This window comes from Pteronotus mesoamericanus, unplaced genomic scaffold (genome assembly GCF_021234165.1).
Source record: "Pteronotus mesoamericanus isolate MK-2021 breed Mesoamerican mustached bat unplaced genomic scaffold, CSHL_Meso_final contig_73, whole genome shotgun sequence".
NCBI classification, from domain to species: domain Eukaryota; kingdom Metazoa; phylum Chordata; class Mammalia; order Chiroptera; family Mormoopidae; genus Pteronotus; species Pteronotus mesoamericanus.
The window spans coordinates 21,913,203-21,933,454 of NW_026555245.1; the positions used below are offsets into that span (position 1 = coordinate 21,913,203).

The following is a 20,252-nucleotide window of genomic DNA, read 5'->3' on the forward strand; positions in this document are numbered from 1 at the left end:
GAAGGGCCTAAGCAGAGACGCCTGAGGTGAGGTGGATTCTATTTTTAGCATCCTACATTTCAGTCAGTGCCCCGAGGGAGTACCTGGCAGCCTTCCATGGTCACCTGCAGGACTTATTCTCACAGTGATTAACAGGAAACAGCAAAGACTAGGGAGGCTTCTCAGGGATAAATACTGGCTTATGAGCCGTATGAAACGGCATCAGCCACCATTTGCTGAATGTTGTAGAGGACAGCTCTGTCTTCGTCTCTCTTGCATACCTTCCTTCTTATTTTGATAACAACAACCCATGTTCCCTCTGAAAAGTTCTCCTTCCCTGTTTCATCAGCCTGGAGGGAGTGTTAAATACCGCCTACTGCCTCCCTCATCCCCACGCCAGCCCCAGACCACGCCATGCCTGGGCAAGGATTTGGCAGGAGGCCCAAGCCACCCAAACACAATTCTTCAAGGAATCTAATTATTGTACGCAGACAAGGATGAATGTGGCTATAGCTGATTTCTTTCTAATGGCAACAACCTGAAGGATCACCCATTAATTCCTCCTACCTGTGTCCACAGAACTGCTAAATTCTGTTCCTTCTTAACACCTGCTTTGCTCAGACTTTTTTTTTTTAGTTCTGTGGGACACATTCAGAACCTAGCATTTATTTCCTTATATTTTTAAGCAGACTGAGTTTAGTTTCTGTTGCTAGCAACCAAAGAACCCTGACCCAAGAGTTTAATCCATTCTAGGCACATGGACTCTCACCTAACAGCCTCCCTGAGACACAGATATTGTGTTACCATTCTGCAGACAAAGAGACTGGAGCTGAGCATCTTGCTTAGGACACAACCAGCCCATGCTGTAGCCAGCATTTGAACCAGAATCCAAAGCCCAGGCTTTCTCCTACTTATCCCTCTACATCACTCGTCCATCATCCTGCCATTCAAAGATGAGCTACTGTTTCTAGGTCTGTCAATATGATTTACAGTTTACAAAATATTTCCACACACAATAACCCATGTAATCATCACAGCTACCTAGGAGGAAGGTACTTTCATGACATTGGAAAGTAGGTTGGCCCCAGGTCTGGTCAGCTCCAGTTTTTGTTTTGTTTTCCTTTGTTTTGTTTTGCTAAAAAACTTTCCATGACTGAATACAACCTACAAAATAAGTCCAAAAGCCTCAGCATGGTGCTCCAGGTGCTTTGAGATTCAGGCCCAGGCCTCAAGTCTGCACTTTCTTTCTGGGACTTTGAGTTCCAGCCTGTATAAAGCCACTTGCCACTCCCCAAACCTGCCAGGCTGTTCCACACCTGTGAGTCCTCCTTCCACCTGGGTGTCACCTCCCACTCCCACCGTAAGTCCTGACTAGTGAACATCTACTTCCTCTGTGTGGATGCCCCCTCCCACCTCATGCCTGGTGAGCCCACTTACCTTTCCAAACTCAAATGAAGCTCTTCGTCCTCTGAGAAGCCTCTTCTGTCCCTCCTTCCCCCAAGAAGAAGCAACGCCCCCAGGGCTGTACCCTGGACAGGAATCTGGGGTGGTTCTAATAGTGGACACTGACATTGTAGTGGACACTGAGGTGGACCCCTCAATATTTTCCACCCTAAAAGTCATTCTAATCCAGTCCTGCAATCCCACTCTTCTTGATAGACTGGTCAGAAGCGGCCATGGGATTATTACATCCCATTGCTGATTTATTAGCGCTCTTCTCTGCCCACCAGAACAGCCTTGGGGCCTGGGCCATTGTTCTCACACTTGAGCCAACTTCTGTGCCTATGTGAGGGGGTGATACTAGTCTCTTGGAACCACTTTCCTACTAGAGCAGAAACTGCCAGCATCCTCCCAACTCCATCCCGGGAATCCAGCCTGAGAGCAGCAGAAGCCACTCTTGCTCTTGTGTCTGAGAGAGGGGGCTCCTGTTGTCCCCCACGTGACCCCAGGCTCCGAGTGCTTTCCTGTCAGGTTCCCTTGTAAACACACCTTCGTTCTGTCCTGGCTCCAGCTCCCCACTGCCCTTCCACCTTTAAAATTTCTCTGTCTCCAAATGTATTTGAAAAAATAAATTAGTTATAAAAAAATTTTTTTCTCTGTCTCATTCCCTTTACTCTGGAGGGAATCTGATCAGCACAGGGCAGCTCTCAGGCCACAGATGACCGTTAGTTCATAGGATCACCTGGCTATACCTCCCTCTCAAGGCTGTTTGCGCATTCGCAGATTTCCAGATGTATCAGCTTTTCTCAAACTTCAGCAACTTGCCAGGCACTGTGCTGGATGATTTTACATATTATTACTCATTTAATTCTCCAAGCAATTTGTAATTATTACTTATTCCTATTTTGTAGATGAGGATGCTGAAGCTCAGAGAGGTTAAGTAGCTTGCCCAAGATTGCGCAGGTATAATAGGAGCTGGGATTAAAGGCCATTTTGTCTGCATGCAGGACCCTACTGGGTGTAGGGAGGGAATACTGTCTGCGGCCTGCCTCAAACACCACGGATATGCCCACTTGTCTTCTCTGCCTTCTCAAAAGCCAGTTCTGTTTGTTCAGGTTCACCTATAGAAGGGCTGCAGCATCAACCCCATTTACAGCAATGTCCTTTATAACATTCTAGAATTTTCCGTGGGGGTATGTGTATGAAGGAGCAAAAACTCACACCCCAAAATCACACAGATTTAAAAGGTGAAGTGATAGTTTGGATTCGAGAGTCCTTGCTATCAACTTTGGGAGGTGGGGGCGAGGATGGGGGAGTAGGGATGGAAAAGAAAGTCACTGGAAGTGTGGAGAGTGAGGGCAAGTAGGGCCTGACCTGGGCTTCGCTGGGGAGAAGCCAGGGGCTATGGCAATCTAAGAACGCGACTAGCACTGAAGAAGGTACTGAGTCCCGAGGAAGATGAATAAAGTGGATTCTGACCACTGAGCACTGTGAATGGGAAGGTTTCAAAAAGATCAAAGAGGCACCTACCTCTGATCAGTCCCCTCGCTTCATCAGGTGGGCTTGTAGTGCAAGGCTATGACCATCAGGCGGCAGCAGAGAACAGGGAGTGTCCCGCAAATTGTAACTTGGTACAAGCACTAATCCTAGAGCTGGGGCGGGAAGTGGTTGCGCCACCTCCGAACTCACTCCAAGCAGGTTGAGCTGGACCAAAGGGTAATGGGTCAGGCAGCCTCGTAGTAACAATTCACACGACGTTGCTCAACTTATTCTGTATCAGGTAATGTGTCAAGTACGTGGTAAGCATGATCTCTTTGAACTCTCCCAACTAACCTAGGGAGTACCGTATTTTGCAGTGTATAATGCATACTCTTTTGCCCAAATTTTTGAGGAAAAAACAGGATGCACATTACACATGGGTAGGACCTGAAGTACCTTGTATGTGTTCTTGTGTTTTGTAATTATTTGTTACATAATTACATACTATGTAACATGTTCATAATATGTTCAAAAATAAATGCTGAAATTCCTTTATAATACAAAAAACAAGTATCTAAATATAAATAAATAAAAATTGAATTAAAACATTAAAACGAAAGGCTTTTTCCTGATTTGAGCCAAAAATGTGGGTGCACATTATACACAGCAAAATACAGTAGATACTTTTATTAGACCTACTTTTTAGATGCAGATGATGAGGCCCCAAAAGGTTTATGATTTGCCCAAAGTCACACAGATTGAGGAGATGAAGTGCAGGTATTTTGGCCTCTAGAGCCCCTGCTGTTAGACTGGGGGTGGGGGGAGGGGGGCTAAACTATCACAAGTCACTAGGAAATGTGGAAGGAAGGGGTAGGTAGGGCCCGGCCTGGACTGGCCCTGGGGTAGAGCCTGAGGCCTACGTAGGCCTGTCCAAAGCCAGTGACTCGGAGCCTAGTCAAAGGGAACTTCTAGGGGCACTTCAGAAAACATGATGGGGCAGGATTTTCAGGCTGGGGTTCTTTGGGAACCTTTATTTTAAGAAGCCACCCCAGCCAATCTTGGGCACCTTACCCTAACAGGACTGGGCATCTCAGAAACTGCAAAACACTGTGGAAGAAAAGGGGCCACATAGTAACCTGACAAGCTCAAGGGAGGCCTGCGAGGTGGCCTTATAAACTCAGAGACCTAAAGCAACCATATAGGATGGTCTAAAATTAAAACTTATTAACTATAAGCAGTTCATGGCAGCAGTCCTGTCCTACACCAGCATTTTTCCCCTAACAAAGGTCAATCTTTACCTTAACTAAGCCTATTGTCTTTTTGCGTCTATGATAACAGACCTTTGGAATGTCAAGGTAACTTCCCTTTTTCCCAAAACCCTTGGGCAAAAGCTGAGCACAAATGCCTTCATTGTTATTGTTATCATGTTAATTGTTGACTGTTAACTATCCCTTGCCTACTTGTGTAAAAAAAGTATGTGTCTTAGGGCTCCTCTTTTGATTCTAGTGTATAAAATAAGGAGCTAAACTGCCATTCTCCGCAGCATTTCTTAATCTGTTGAGATATTGCTTCCCAGCAGCTGTCGTCAGTTTGGCTCAAGTAAACTCACCAAAAATACTCTACAGGTTTGAGTATTTCTTACGTTAACACCACTCAAAGTCCTAAAGAGATGCCCTTGTAAGATCTGATAAGGACTTTCTTGCTGAACTCTAAAGAGCAGAGGAACTGGACAGCATGTCCCCAGACAAGTCAGTGTCCCCACTGTCTGGGGTCTGGTCCTGTAGTCCCCTCAGGGCAGGAAGTGGGGGGATGATGCCAGCTGCTTTGCAGTCTCCATCCTAGAACAATGCTCAGGCACATTCAAGGCCCCCGAATTAGTAGCACCCATCATTAGGGGACTTGAACGAGACCTGGGAGCTTCCCCTTTCCTTGAGATCCAGGTCAGTACCTCCCTCCTCTCTGGTCTTGCTACCTATCATCCAGGGGCCCAGCTATAGAATTCAGGCTCACAGAAACCTTTGGCTTCTTGGCTAGAATAGTATCCACTCCTCTGAGAATAACTGGGCATAATCCAAGATTAATTTCCCCAAACCCTTGGATACCAAGAGTTTGTATTCATCCTGATTTTTAAACAAAATCTCCTGAATCAGCCTCAGTCATGTCCTATTATTCTGCCTCAGGGCCTTTGCACTGGTTCTTCTCTCTGAAATGCACCTCCTCCATCTTCACATGACTGACTCCTTCTCCTCTGTTAGGTTTCAATTTACATTTTTCTGCCTTTCCAGAAAGGCTTTCCCTGTCTCTCCCTCTCCCTGGTTTGTCTGTCCCTTGCCATTTCCAGTGAAGATTATCCAGTATGCAGCAGTTCAATAATACCTTCACACAGGACAATACAAACTAGAAAGCCATAGGATCTGGAAAGAGCGGGGCCCTCAGATGTTATGGGGAAGGAGAACTTAGTGGCCATTTAATCTAAGTCCTCAGCATGAGAAAGCTCAAATTCCTTAACCCTGGTGGGTGTTTTGTTTTGTTTGTTCACAAGGGTTATAGAGAGCAGTGAGCAAAGGTAACTGTTCTGTCCCAATGAAACGCTTCTGGGCTGTACACATTTGACAATGAGGATAGAAAGTATAGTGTCAGGTCAAATCAGCCCTGGTTTCAGTTAGATTCTACCTGCAAAGGGAAAATTTTGTCTGACTTTGGCAAATGCAGGAAACCCACTCTCCCCAGGGGACAGTCATCTCTGAGAGCATCACAAAGAAATCAGGGAGCTTAGCTTAGGAAGTTTTAGGGAACTTCTACTTCCTCTTCTTCATCAGAAGGGGTGGCCTAGAAGGTCTCTAGGTCTAAGACAAAAGGCTGAACCCTTTTAGGTGAGATGAGGAAGCCTGTGAGGTGCCCCATTACATCCGAATGTCAGATAAACAACAAATAATTTCTTCAGTAAAAATACATCCCATGCCCTTGCTGGGTGGCTCAGTTGGTTGGAGTGTCCCATCCACCAAATGGTGTGGGTGTGATCCCTGGTCAGCAGGGCATATACCTAGGTTGCCTAGGTGGCATATACCAGGTCTGGTTTCTTGTTAGGGCATGTAGGGGTGGCAGCCGCTTGACCTTTCTCTCTCACATCCATGTTTCTCTCTCTCTCTCTCTCCCACTCCCTCAAATCAATAAACATATTCTCAGATGAGGATTATAAAAAAATTTCAGTGCAGGAAGTGGGACATATTTATACTAAAAAAAGGGCCACAGTTATACCAATATTGTTTTTCAGAAATTCAAATGTAACTGGGCATCCTATATTTTAACCAGCAACCCTACAGAGGAGCGACTAGCATTTAAAATAAATGGCTTTCCCTGGAGGGGCTCCCGGCGCCCTCTCCACCTGCTGCCTGCCCCTCCGTGGGTGCCGGGGCACATGCTGAATCATTCCTGAGACCCAGCCCGCTTGTATTAAGAGCTGTAAACTCTGAGGTTGAAATCCAGCTCTTTAAATTTTTATGTATTTGTTGACATTATGTATTTGGTGTTTTGGACACTCCCCCCAAAATAAAATATAAAATAAATAAAATAAAATAAAATAATAAAATGCTTTCTTAGGATGAAACCCTGGGTTTGGGGAAAACAGAGGCCATTGTGAGCTGCAGTTTTTGAGGGGAGGAATGAAGCTGGTTTCATTCATGCCAGTTAAGCAATTGCACATGACCCTATCAGAAATCCAAACTTGTGACTAACATGGGACTCAAGACCAGGAGAAAAGAAAAGAAAGAAAGATTAAGAGAGTAGAAGCAATCTTCACACACAAGGCCAGCTGCTGGCGTGGGCGGAAGACAATCCCATCCAGAAAGGTAAGAGCATTCATTGCCTTCTCAGGCATAGTTGCGGTCCCATTGTGTCAGAGCAAGGTTTGGGAGACTCTGGTGGACTCCTCCACCCTCCTCCATTGCCTCCCTGATGCTGGGCCACTAGCAGAATTTCTCCTCAATGCTTGTAATTCTCCAACTTCTGTAGGTTCACAAAGTCTCCTAGATGCTCTCTCTAGACTGCAAAGCAGTGGAGCAGAGAACCGGGAGAAGCCCACTTGTGAGCAGCATCATTCTGTCACTTGAAGGGCTGCTGCCCCTGGTTCAGGTGCAGGAGGAGGCATTTGCTGACCCTACACCATTTGCCAAGGCTCTGAACTGGAGTCACAGCTTTAGAAAAAACAATCTAACACAGTTTTGTGTGTGTGATTTTGAACATAGGGTTCACCTTGCATTATTCACCTGAGTTGATCAGTGCATTCAACTGTAATGTCTTTTTTTACCACTGGGAAGGGCAAATTACATATGAAATGCCCCAACAGAAAGGATTCCTGTAGTGAATTCCCTACTCTGTTCTCCCACTTCTCTCCTGCTGTTTTAAACAGGACTCATTAGTATAATTCTATGGGGATCAGACCTTTGAAATTCATGAGAATAAGAGGGAAGAAAAATAGCTAATAGCAAGGAGAGAAGATAAATCACTGTTCTCTTTAATGGGCACACTTTAATCATGACCACTGTAGTTCATGAGCTTTTTGTCTGTCTATTTGGATTATAGTTTAAATTTTTGTATTATAATTATATATATATAAAATGCACACCCAAACATTATATATATATTTTTTAATCCCAGACATGAGACATGAACAAGGGAGAAGAAAAAATTGATTTCAGTGGGAGGATCAACAAATTGCTATAAAAGTCAAGTTGTGGATTTCTTAGCTTATTTTGGTGGGGTGGAAGTGGACTAGACCTGTATGGGGTGGTTTCCTTCACTGGAAAGTGGGCTGGGAGGACGCTGTGCTTGGCCACATACACTTTGTTATCATAGCCTTCTGTTTGTCCAAGAATTGATATCAAATAATACCTTTGGAAAGAAATAACTCCTTTTATTAACCACAGCCCTGGGCCAAGGAAAGCACTAATAAAATTGCTTTTTGTTTGCTTGTTTCTTTACAGTTTATGTGATAGACTCCAACTGAGGGCAAAAGAAGAACATTTTCCGCCAAATAACTCAAGTTCAAAGCATTTGCTTTTGTTTTTAGTTTCTTCTTTGAACTTAATTCTCAATTGGTGGAAAAGGGTTAGAAAACTGAGCAATTTCCATTCAGTATCAATGAAAGAAGCAGGTATACAATCTCTCACAAAGAGAGAACGGAGGCCCCAGCCATCATGCATGGTCACCCGGTGGCACTGTCTTTGTGGGTCTTCATGAGATGACGAGTGAGGATGCTCTGGGTCATTAAATGAAGCCCATGTGTCTCTGCTCTTAGGTGGCCTGTGATCCCACAAGATGCCAAGTGAAGAGGCTCACTACGTCTATGGGTACCCAAAGAGAGGGCGCGGCCACTCCTATATCACAGCTCAAGGGTAAGTTCAAAACTTTTGCTACCCCAGCCTCTGAATTCCACCCACACATTGGCTCTCCATAGACCTCCCCAGTGTTTGTTTCTACAGGGAGTTAAAACTGGCAATGAGGTGAGGAGACTGTGGTCCCGCTGGGGCTCACACACGCTTCTCTGAGGCTGAAGAAGCAAGGTGATAGGAATGGTCGTAAGTTGGATCTGGCCATTTTTGTCTGCAGTCTTGGCTATTAGGCCTTTGCTGTAGGTTCCCAGGCTGAAAGCCATATGTCTGAGAGCAAGTTGCCTCTTTCTTCAAGCCATGTCCTGTCTACTCCTCTCAGGCTCCTGAAGGTGGTCTGCAGACACAACAAAGGTGAGTTGACAAAGAGCAAGCGAAGATGAAGGGCAGGTGTGATTCCGCTTGTGACTGACCCCAAGGCGAAGATGGTAGTCAGAGCCTTTGCATCATAACTTTATCCCATGGAAAGGTGTTTGTTATTATGAATCAATTAAAAATAAGTATTTATATGATTAAGCATTTCTAAGGCTAAACTGTATAACCCTCCTGAGACGCTCGTCTTTCCTTTGAAAAAAAATCTTAGGATGTAGCAGGAGATTTAGGCATGAAAATAATTTCAGCAAGAGTTAAGTGCTGCAATGGGAACACAGGCTGTAGGGACACAGTTCTGCATGTAAGGGTGTGGTGGGCCGGGGCTGGGGGCGGGGAGGGGGAGCTCCACCCTCTCAGTGGGGACTCCAACAGGACAAACAAGGAACTGGGTTTTTATTCGGACTGTCTCTTAAGTGGTCTGTTGACAACTTCCTGCAAAGCTACTCTCCTCTCCCTTGGGGAAGGACTGTTGACAACTCTTTACTAACGTGAAATAGCAGGGAGGGACAAGCAAGTTTTAGAGCCCAGCCACAGCACTGAGGGAGCATTCAGGCTGGCAGCATTTTCTCAAAGAGCCTGTGGGATTTTCCAATGTTCCTGTGTGATCAGTTGAGGGTGGAAGTAGGCAGATGTTCTGAAAAAAATGTCCCAAGAGCAAAAGTACACTCTTTGAGAGGTACACTGCACCTGGTCTTAAGTAAGATAATTGTTTCAGCTTCTGCATGATGACTCAACAGATTCTATTGCTGTGAAACCACAGTAGAGACAGGTTCTCTCAGTTGAGAGAGAGTAATTCACCCATGGAGCTTGAAGAAATGCATTTCCCTAGGTGCTGCCACCCAAGAAGCTCATCCGATGAGACTGGGGGTGGGGGCCCAGCATCTGCACTTTAACACACATCTCAGGTGACTCCACTGTAGGAGGTACTTGGGTAACACTCTGAGGCCCCAGGCCAGCTGAGTAATGGGTTCTTCTGGTGTGTCTGGCATATGCTGGTGTTTTCTCTTCTCAGTCGGAGCCCCTGGGCATGGGAGTGCAATGTGACTGTGTGTACAGAGCTGGAACAGAGCTCTGTCTGTGTCATGATGGCCAAGGGGATAACTGCAGACCTGGTGGGTTAATCAGAGCACAGGCATGCTGGGAATTGAATCAGCTGCCTTTAGTCACGAGAGCCCACCAAACGCTCCATGTGACCATTTCATTTCAGGAAAGAGCAACAAGGCAGGAAAAGCACTGAGCCAGTCTCTGTGAAAGCTGGTTCTGCCACTTAATCTGTTGTGCAACCTTAGACACTTTACCAGCCTAAAGTCTTGGGATGTCAGCTGTGAAATGAACTTCATACCTACCTCAGAGGATTGTCATAAGGATGGAATAAAAGCCTATATGTGTGGGGCTTGGTACAAATTGGGGCTCAATGAATGGTAGAGTAGCCCCTAAGGTAGTGGTGATGCTGAAGAATCACGATAGGTGTCAGCTTCATGATCTATAAGGTGGGTGGAGTGGCCTGCATAATTAGGTTAGGGTTTTACCCAGCACTGTCATCCCATGCTTCTCTCTATCCCATTGGGAGATGGACCCTTGGTCCTCAGGGGTCTTGAGATGAGGGGGGTTCGGTAGGTGGTATTGGGCCAAAGTCTCTCCAGGAGAAGCCTCGGTTAGACCTTGTTTTGCCTGCAGCTGCTCAATCTCTTATAAATCACCCAGCTCTGCAGAGCTGTTCTTTAGCAAGTCACAGATAAAAGATTGCACTCTCCATTTTGTTGATGTTATTCATGCTGTGAAGTGGAAAATCAGGCAGATGTCAGCTAGTTGACAATGTTATGCAGGGAAAGCAGAGCCCCACGGCCTGGAAATAAGGTAAGTAAGGCTTCCCATGGGCCACTGGAAACAGGGCCCGAAAGGCTGGCTTGGACTCCTGCTTTGCATTCTGCTGCTGACGAGCAGGCCATTCTCAGGGGTGCTGCCACTTTGCTCCAGGTGCAGCTAGTTCTTTCAGTAATCCTTGTCTGGCCAGCTGAGAGGTACTTAGGAAATATATGAAATATCTACAGAGTGCCTGACTCCAAATGTCATCTGGCCTCTCTGACGTGGCAGCCAGACCGGCTGGAGAGGTCAGGCCTCTTATCTCAGCCACCCTAGGGCTCCCTTCTGAGATGCCTCTTCCGGGTCACCCAGGTAAGACCAGAGTAAGCAAACACTAACCCACCTGATCCGGTCCTTGGTGACCTGCACTACATTCCTGGAGTAAGTGGAGGCTAGACAGCGGCTTGCCTCCCTGAGCATAAACATAGGACATGTGTCCTAGCTGGGCTGGGCTCTGGCATCCCTACGAGATAGTTACAGTGTCGGAGATCTCTAAATGCTGCAAGTCCTACTTCCGTTCCTTCAGTCAGAATGTACCGGCTCTAAACCCTCGGTGGCCCATTTCCAAGCTCTCTCCTCTTTATTATCTGTTTCCATTCCCAACCCAAACTTGCCCTGTGGTAAATCTCTCATCCCTTTATTCTTACTAGAGTGTTAATGACTCACAAGAGGTTCAAGTTACATTTTGCCACATATCTGCACATTTCTAAATAGTTATTTTAAGAAGACATTAAATTGTTCATTTATTTTTCAGAGAGACTGGTATTATGGGGGAGAGGATGTGAATTTGTAATAAGCCATAATTCATTTCTTCATTTTTTTTATTCGTTTGTTTGGCCATCCATACAACTGTCTATCCATTCATCCATCCACTCATCTTCAATAAATATTTCTTGAAACACCCACATGCCTGACCCTTTCTAGGCATGGAGGATACAAATTTTAAAAAAACAACAACCCCTCCCCCAAAGGAAATTCCTCTAGGAGCTCTTTTTCCATTTCTAGAAGAAACAGATAAGCACAGTGCTGGTTACCACCACAAAGATACCTATGAGAGAAGGCAGGATGTGTTGTCATCCTACTGAGAGGAATGATGCTGTGTCAAGGAATGTGAGTATATTAGGGTAGGAATGGAGAGAGGAGATGGGCAAGGAGTGAGGTGGGCAGGAGGGAATTCAGAGGTGAGGACACAAACACAATCAAGGGAGAGTCCAGTTCAAATCCTAGCTCTGACTTATGCTCCCTTTGTATGACTATCAGCAAGACACTTAATCTCTGCATTTATTTTATCACCTTTGAAATAAGGATAAGTGGTGCCTACCTTACAGGGTTGTTGTGAGAATTAAATAAGCTAATGTATCTAGAATGTTAAGCATGGCACCTGGCTTATAGCAGATGTTAAGTTAATGCTAGTTTCCATTTTCTTTTCGTGGACTGATAGTTGGGGAAAATGATTTTAATCAGCCCCAGTGAAAAGATAATTCAGCCTCAATAAACATATTGTCTGCATCAGGGTCAGTTGCTACTGCACCTCTTGCACCAGGACTTGGGTGTTTGGGCCCATGCCAGTTAGCACAGCTCCTCCTGCCACATACCTGAAGGGGTCCCAGCAGAGGTGCTGTCCCTGGATACAAGTTCTGGAGGTCTGATGGGTGACCGGTGTGCCATGCGGTGGGAAATTACTTGGGGGCTGGGTGATGCTGTTCTGGGCTGGCAAAGTCCCTGTGAAGAGAGAAGACTGTTTGATTACAATGTGGAACATGGCTTCTGTACCAAGGTGAATTTGTCTGTCTCTTGGGCCAGGTTCGCAGGGATTGGCATCCTAACAGTGATCCTGGGAATTTTGCTGCTCCTCGGCTGCTGGTATTGTAGAAGACGAAGTGGATACAGGAGCCTGAAGGTTGGTAAAGTTCCCACTGCTGGGATCCTTCCAGACCCAGGACCCGCTTCCCCTTCTTTCTCTGTGTTTCTGGGCAGTGGGGTAACATTCCCATGGCTGCCTCCAGCTCTGACTCCTGGTTCTGATGAATCTTTCTTTATATTGTATTTCTTGCAACTCTTCCTTGGCCTCTGCCCAGGCATCAGCCCCAACTGGGAACTTGGCTACTCTTTGGTTCCACTCAGAGCAAACTTGAGTGTAGCTGAGCACTGATTGTCTGTGAGGCACAGGGGCAGGGCTCACGGTCATCTTCTACAGTCAACAGCAGCATAAGGGACACTCCAGGTCCCACCAACCCTTCTGGGGATTCTCACTGCTTCTGTCACTTCACTTAGTGGCCGTTCCTCTCACCTTCCCTCTTCACCCCTTTCCTCTCAGGTTGCCTAGGAATTCTTCTAACTCTGCAATACCAAGCAACCCAGTATACTTAGGGCCCATGTAGCATCAGTACAAGAGGTAACCATTCACTCCTCAGCAACACAAAGAACCGCCAGGTTTTTAACAGGCTCCATCTTCCTTTGATGGCCAAGGGGTTTTAATAGGATTATTTTCTTTACCATATAATCAGGAAGCTTACAGAGTCCAGTCTAGGGGCAGCAGGGTCTTTCACAAATGGGAGTCTCATTTGAGTCTCTAAACTCTAAAATCTACAGGTTTCAGAATCCTCACTTTAAAGCCAGGTTACACTGTAGCATCTAAGCATCTGAAGGCATTCTCCATAGTGAGCAATGGAATAAAAGGAGAGTTGCATTTCCCTCTCTCCCTCTCCCTTCTCCCTCTTTCTCTCTCCTCTCCCCTCTTTCTTGTTACTAAGTATCTGAAAGCTTCCGAGGTTGATACGTAAGTGAAAGAATTTATCCGTACAAAAGATGTTGGGAAGTCCCCTTCCTCATTCAGAAGCACTTCATTCCGAGGAGAAGGCTGTGTGACTGAGGGCAGGATCAGGGTGCAGGGGAGGCCATAACTTGGCAGACCGAGGAGGAGAAGGGGAGGGTGACAGCTGTAGCTTCAAATCCTTCTCCTCCTTACCAGGAGGCTTGGGCATTCTCGTGTGTCCCTTTCCTAATACCCATCTTGCCACTGTTTCAAATACAAATCATCAAGCCAGGATGAGTTTGGGGGCTGACATACCCATTGAGCAGCAGCCCTCCAGGGTGCTGACATTTCGTGGGGAGAAGTAGTTGCTGAGTCTGAGTAAGATTCCAAATCAAGTACTGCAGGAAAGCCCTGGGTTAGGAGGTTAAGGATGGCACTCCTGCTCATATGACACTTCTCTGTGGCCATCCCCAACATGTTTGGGGGAGCAGTGGTGAGGGAGCCTTTGCTCTCTGACGCAGAACTCCTTTTGTACCTCTAGCATAGGGTTATGACATTGCCTTGTAATTGGCTATTTAATTTTTGCCTCTTCCAACTCTTCTCTTTCTTCCATTTATGAACAGGAATAGAGAAAATTTCTTACTCCTCTCTGTACCTCCAGTGTCCAGCACAGTGCCTGGCACATAGCAGTCACCCAATTGTAAGGCATCATACAATTTTGTTATTATTGTCTGCCATTGATCTGCTTGGTGAGCTTAGATTTTAATTCCTCTAAGCCTCAATTGCTCTGTTCTGTACCTAGATACATGCTATCAGTTTTTATTTTTTATGTATTTCCTTTTTATATATTTTATTGATTATGCTATAACAGTTGTCCCATTTTTTCTCCCCTTTATTCCCCTCCACCCTGCACCCCCCCACCCACCAGCACCCACCCCCCCACCCCGACTTAGTTCATGTCCATGGGTCTTAAATATGTTCTTTGGCTTCCCCATTTCCTATGCTATTCTTAACCTCCCCCTGCCTATTTTGTACCTACTATTTATGCTGTTTATTCCCTGTACCTTTTCCCCCATTCTTCCCCCTCCCTCTTGCCTCTGTTTTACTGTTCATAGTTTTTGACCTTCTTTTTCTTAGATAAGTTCCTTTATCATTTCATATAATAAGGGCTTAGTGATGATGAGCTCCTTTAACTTGACTTTATCTGGGCAGCACTTTGTCTGCCCTTCCATCCTAAATGATAACTTTACTAGATAGAGTAATCTTGGATGTAGGTCCTTGTTTTTCATGACTTTGAAAACTTGCCAGCCCCTTCTTGCCTGCAACGTTTCTTTTGAGAAATCAGCTGATAGTCTCATGGGAACTCCTTTGTAGGTAACTGTCTCATTTTCTCTTGCTGCTTTTAAGATTCTCTCCTTATTGTTAATCTTGGGTAATATAACTATGATGTGCCTTGGTGGTGCTTCCTTGGGTCTAACTTCTTTGGGACTGTCCGAGCTTCTGGGATCTCCTGGAAGTCTATTTCCTTGGCCAGATTGGAGAAGTTTTCTTTCATTATTTTTTCAAATAAGTTTTCAATTTCTTGCTCTTCCTCTTCTCCTTCTGGCACTCCTATGATTCAGATGTTGGATCGTTTAAAGTTGTCTCAGAGGTTCCTGAGCTTCTCCTCATTTTTCTGAATTCTTGTCTCTTCATTCTGTTCTGGGTGAATGTTTACCTCTTCCTTCTAGAAGCTCCCAATAGTTGGTTTGAGTCCCGGGTTCCTTCTCTTTACTGTTGGTTCCCTGTATATTTTTCATTATTTCACTTCGCATAGCCTTCACTTTTTCCTCCATTTTGCGACCATACTCAACCAATTCAGTGAGCATCCAGAGTACCAGTGTTTTGAACTTTGCATCTGATAGGTTGGCTATCTTAGTTCTATTTTTGGAGCTTTGACTTGTTCTTTCATTTGGGCCATATTTCTTTGTCTCAGTGCTCCTGTTATGTTGGAAAGGGAGAAGCCTTAGGTATTTGCCAGGGCGGGTGATCCAGGTCTCTTCATTGTGATGCTGTATGTGGGGAAGGGGTCTGAGAAGGAACGATGCTACTTGCTCGCCTCTCCACCAGCTTTCAGTCACTTCCCCACTACCCACAAGAAAATTAGGCCCTTCTAGTGCTGATTCCCAGGTGAGTGGGTTTGTTTACATTCTGGGACCCTGTGAGTCTCTCAGATGGACTCTCCTGTGAGGCTCGGAGTTTCTCCTACTGCCACAACCCCCACAAGTTTTTACCTCCAGAGGTTTTGAGGCTTTCTTTTCCTGCACTAGAACCCTGGATTGCATGGTCTTGCTCCCTTGCTGTTCCTCTTGGTTTATCCACACACAAATGTCAGACTGTCAGGTCCACCAGCTGCCACCTTGCCACATTGCCTCTCTGCCCCAGCTGCCTGTCTCTGCCCCTCCTACCCGTCTGGATGAATGTTTCTTCTTTAGCTCCTGGGTTGTTGGACTTCCATACAGTTCGATTTTCTGGCAGTTCTGGTTATTTTTTTGTTTTTTAAATTTATATATAGTTTTTATTCATTCTGTTTTTACATTTAAAAAATCACAATGGTTTAGCTTTTCAGGAGTAGAAGTTCTACAAACTCATTATGTTGGTACCCTTCTCCTAACTGTCCACAATTGTTAGCTAGATGATACTGAGCAAAAGGACATTTTTTCTTTCCTTTTCTGCTTCAACACTGTCATCTTGAACTCATTTAGGAGTCATAGAGTCAACATTGTGGGCTCAGACTCTGTGAACATTTTGCTTAGTAAGGTTCAAGTTCAACTCACTGTGCCTCCAGTACTCTAGGTCTAGATCAGTGATTTTCAGTTTCTGGAATTTTTATGTGTATATACTCCCTGATTTCTTACTGTCTAAAAATGCTGTCATTTATTTTTTTTAATTAATATTAAAATCTTGTTGTGAAACTTTCATATCTCCTGAAATGCCAGGTTTGGAATTAGCAGTCTAAGAAATGTAGGTAAAACTATGTAAAATAGTGCATTAAGTACTGCATTTAATTACATAATTATCTCCCTCTCTTCGGTGATTCTATTTTCATTTTAAAACAGAAGTACATAAATGACAATAGATACAAGCTCAGGGTATCTCAGTTATGTCGCCTTTAACAACCCCCATTGAGCTTTAAAATACCTCCTTTTTCATTTTTCCCCGAACACTGAATGGTAGCAGGGTTGGTTGGAATTAAGATCTCCTAAAATTTCTCCCTTGGCTAACAATTCCCCTTATACCTGGAAAACATCTTTTGAAAAGATAGACTGCTTTTTGCAGCAATGTTTTCTCAGGAAAATGATTTGTAAGGCACTTGCAGTTGGTTTTTGTATTTACGAATTTTACTCTCACTTGGAAGTTAGAACACAATACTTTTAACTCTTGGAGAACATTTTGAGGCCCCTGCTGACAGTTCAGCTTACGCTCATGTCCCGATTTGTTCTGTTTCTCGGTGCAGGCCAGGGGTTCCTGCATACCTGGTCTCCTAGGTATGCAGATTCTAGGACCAGCTCTGGTGGTGAGAACCAGGAACCTGCATTTTAACGTGTACACTATGGCAGGGGAGAGAGTTAAATAACAAAGAAAAAGGAATAAAAGTGATTGATGACTAAAGGGAGACAACTCATTAAATACCTTTTATGAGGTGTATCTCTGGGAGTTGGGGAGGGGAGCAGAACCTCCCAATGTCCTCATGTCAAGATTAGGATCCTTTTGCATATATCCTTCTAGGAGGTGGACCAGAGTTCAGGAAAACTACTTCTTTACAGTCTGCAGACTGTGTAGGTATCAGCCCAATCCATGTCTGGTCTCATCTAACTGATGTTCCAAATACGTCTCCTCCCTTGGAAACCTGCCTTGATGCCCTTCTCATGCAACCTAATAGATAGGCCCCAATGATCAGCCACGGGCCACAGGCAAGGCTGGAGAGCCGCTGATCACCTGCACGTCAGCTGGATTTGGTTTACAGTTATGTTTGGGCCTGTATTTTTAAAAATTGAGTTAGATGCTAACATTTAAAACAATACAAAATAAAAATCTTGATTTCTAATTGCTTCTTGGCCTTTTGACTAAGATCAAGTGTAAAATCTTGATTTCTAGTTTCTTTTAAAAAAAAAATCAGTTCTGGGAAAAACTGGCAGTTATGCAGCCCCTTTAGATGGGATATACATTCCATTCTTCCCTCTGGCTGGCTCTCACCTGACCCCCTTGATCCCTTTGCATTACCTGCCTGGTCCCCCTAAGTATTTGAGTATAGCTGAGTTGCCCCAGGTACAGAAAAGAAGGTGTGTTGTCTGTACAGCAGTGGATCTCGGTGTGGTTCTGGACCAGCAATACCACCTGGGAATTTGTCAGGAATGCAAATCTATAGGCCTCACCCTGGAAGCACTGTCATAAGTTCTGGGTATGGGCCCAGCAATGTGTTTAACAGGCCCCCCCAGATGATGCTAATGCATGCTCAAGTTTGAGAACCACTGTAGTGGAGAATTTAACAATAATAATAGCAACTAAAAGTCTTTTTTTTTATTATGAAATGCCAGCAATTTTAAACAATGTCAGTCAGTGATGAACTACTCCGCCTCACCAGGGTGAACCGCTCCTGCAGTCTCCACTTTGGTTTATGTCTGTCTTGTACAAACTGTTGTTATTCCGTTCTAAGAATGAGGAGCATCACCCTCTAATCCTATGCAAAGCACTAAGCTTTTACCTACCCTCCCCCCAATAACTCAGGGTACATAACTTAGCCTTAGACTGACTTGTCATTATTGTTGCAACTTGACTCAGGGCTGCTACTATAGAATTTCTATCACAGTATATGCATTAATAGTGTTTGAGATATTTTGCTATCCTTATGGGAAAGACAGAGTATTGAATCCCTGGTGCGACATTGTCATGTGCCTGTCCCCACTGTGCTATCAGCTCCTGACTCACTAGCTCTTATCTACTCCACTTGCAATCATTCTGAGGTTCATTTTTTCATTTCACTCTTTTCCTCCTTCTCTTTAAAAATATTGACTAATGGGTGTCAGGCACTGCACTAGGCGTTTTACCTTTAGTTAATTCTTCCAACAACTCTGAGGTAGGTGATTTTTTTTTTCATATCACAGATACAAAAAACAGAATTCAGAGGGGACACAGAGTATATGACACAACCGATTTAAAACCCATTCTAAAAACGTCACCTTCTCATTTCTTTAATTGAATCAATTATTTCTTACCCACTGACTTTCACTAATTCGTATTTCAGGACAAAAGCTTTTACGTTGGTACTCAAAGCACCTTAACAGGAAGGTGTCCTTGCGAGGGACTTGCTCCTCAGAACAGCAAACTGCCTTTTCAGGGGAACAATGATGAACCTACGGTAGGTTGATATCCTGTGAGGACAATGTGAATGTATTTAATGCTACTGAACCGTACACCTAAAAATGGTTAAAATGGCAAATTTTATGTTATGTCTATTTTACCATAATAAAAAATAATAAAGGTAAAAAACAAGGGAAGCACAGAGATTGTGTGTTCTCATATCCAGATTTTCCAGGGTCAATAACGAGAGCTTTACAGGTAGGATCCAAAGGAAGAACTTGGTTCTGGATACAATATCCATTTTCTTATGTTTTTAGTATATTTATCTATGTCCTGAACAAAGATATATCAAAGGGAGAAAACAAAAGACCTATTAATTGTATAGAGCTGTGCTGTCAAATAGGACAGCCACTAGCCACATGTGGCTATTGAGCACTTAAAACATAGTTTGAATTGAGATGTGTACTACCTACCAGATCTCAAAGACTTTGTATGAGGAAAAGAAGATAAAGAATTCATTAATGATTTTTATATTGGTTACATGTTGAGATGATAATATTTTAATATGTGGGGTTAAATGAAATGTGTTATTAAGATTAATGTTACCTGCTTTTTATTTTTATTTTTGATTCTGACTACTAGAAATCTTACAACCACATATATGGTGCACTCTGTTTCTATTGGACAGTGCAGGCATAAACACAATATACGATAATGTTGAAAGCACTGACTCTGGGCTAAATTACTGATTGTTCTTAGCTCCACAACCGACTAGTTGTGTGACTTTGGGCAAGTGACTTAACCTCCCTGTGCCTTAGTCTCCCAACCTGCAACATAAAAATACTCTTAGAATTATTGTGAATGAAGGCCTGACATATTCATGCTTTGTTGATAGCAGCAATGGCCTTTAGACATAACTACCAGGACTTCTCTGTATGGTAAAAATGCAGCGCATTTAATGTCTGTAAATAGGGTCCAACAATTCATTAGTTAGGGCTTGGGACTTCTACTGACAAGGATATTCCAGGTATATATAAGTTTTTGAGATTTGGGGAAGCCCCTTAGCCTTATTTTTTTCTGTACTCCTGCCCCCAATAATGTTTCAACAAACACACTTGTGAAATTAAACAAATATTACCTTGTTGGGTGGAAATCAGATGTGGGCATTTAAAAGTTTCAGTCCAGAGCAAAAGTATAAATATCACGGTACCTATTTTGCCTTACTGGATCCCTAAAAACATATGCACTGCTGCCAAGCCCATACTCCCCCTTTTTCATCCCTGCAGGTTCCCAATGCTCCACCTGCCTATGAGAAACTCGCCATACAGCAGTCACCACCACCTTATTCTCCGTGAGAGCCAGCGCAGACCCTGAGAGCTGCTGAAATGATTTCCTTCACACTTTGGATTAAATTGGACATGGACATTTAATGTTTTGCTTCAGAATGCTATAGAAACGTTGTATACCATCTCTAATAATAAGCTTAGTGTTAAATTCTTAGTAGGGCAACTAGCAATGCTAATTGAAATGATGAAAAATATTAAAATAGAAAAACTTTGTCAATAAATGTTATAATGCATGATACTGTCTGCACCAGTAGTAATGCTAATACACCTATTCTCTTATTTCTGGAGAGA

General features: G+C 44.0%; 1 protein-coding gene across 1 annotated transcript; it reads left to right on the plus strand.

The window, feature by feature from the left end:
* Positions 1-8,058: 8,058 nt before the first annotated feature.
* Positions 8,059-19,970, plus strand: MLANA (melan-A). Its single transcript, XM_054583279.1, has 4 exons — positions 8,059-8,291; positions 12,324-12,420; positions 18,560-18,673; positions 19,902-19,970. The coding sequence occupies exons 1-4, from the start codon at positions 8,215-8,217 to the stop codon at positions 19,968-19,970; spliced, it is 357 nt and encodes a 118-aa protein (XP_054439254.1). The 5' UTR covers positions 8,059-8,214.
* The last annotated feature ends 282 nt before the right edge of the window (positions 19,971-20,252 follow it).

Excerpts from the sequence above, each read along its gene's own strand:
- MLANA (XM_054583279.1), top strand. The coding sequence starts at position 8,215 with ATGCCAAGTGAAGAGGCTCACTACGTCTATGGGTACCCAAAGAGAGGG. Across the intron at positions 8,292-12,323 it reads TCCTATATCACAGCTCAAGG|GTTCGCAGGGATTGGCATCC; the intron begins GTAAGTTCAAAA and ends CTCTTGGGCCAG. Across the intron at positions 12,421-18,559 it reads GTGGATACAGGAGCCTGAAG|GACAAAAGCTTTTACGTTGG; the intron begins GTTGGTAAAGTT and ends TTCGTATTTCAG.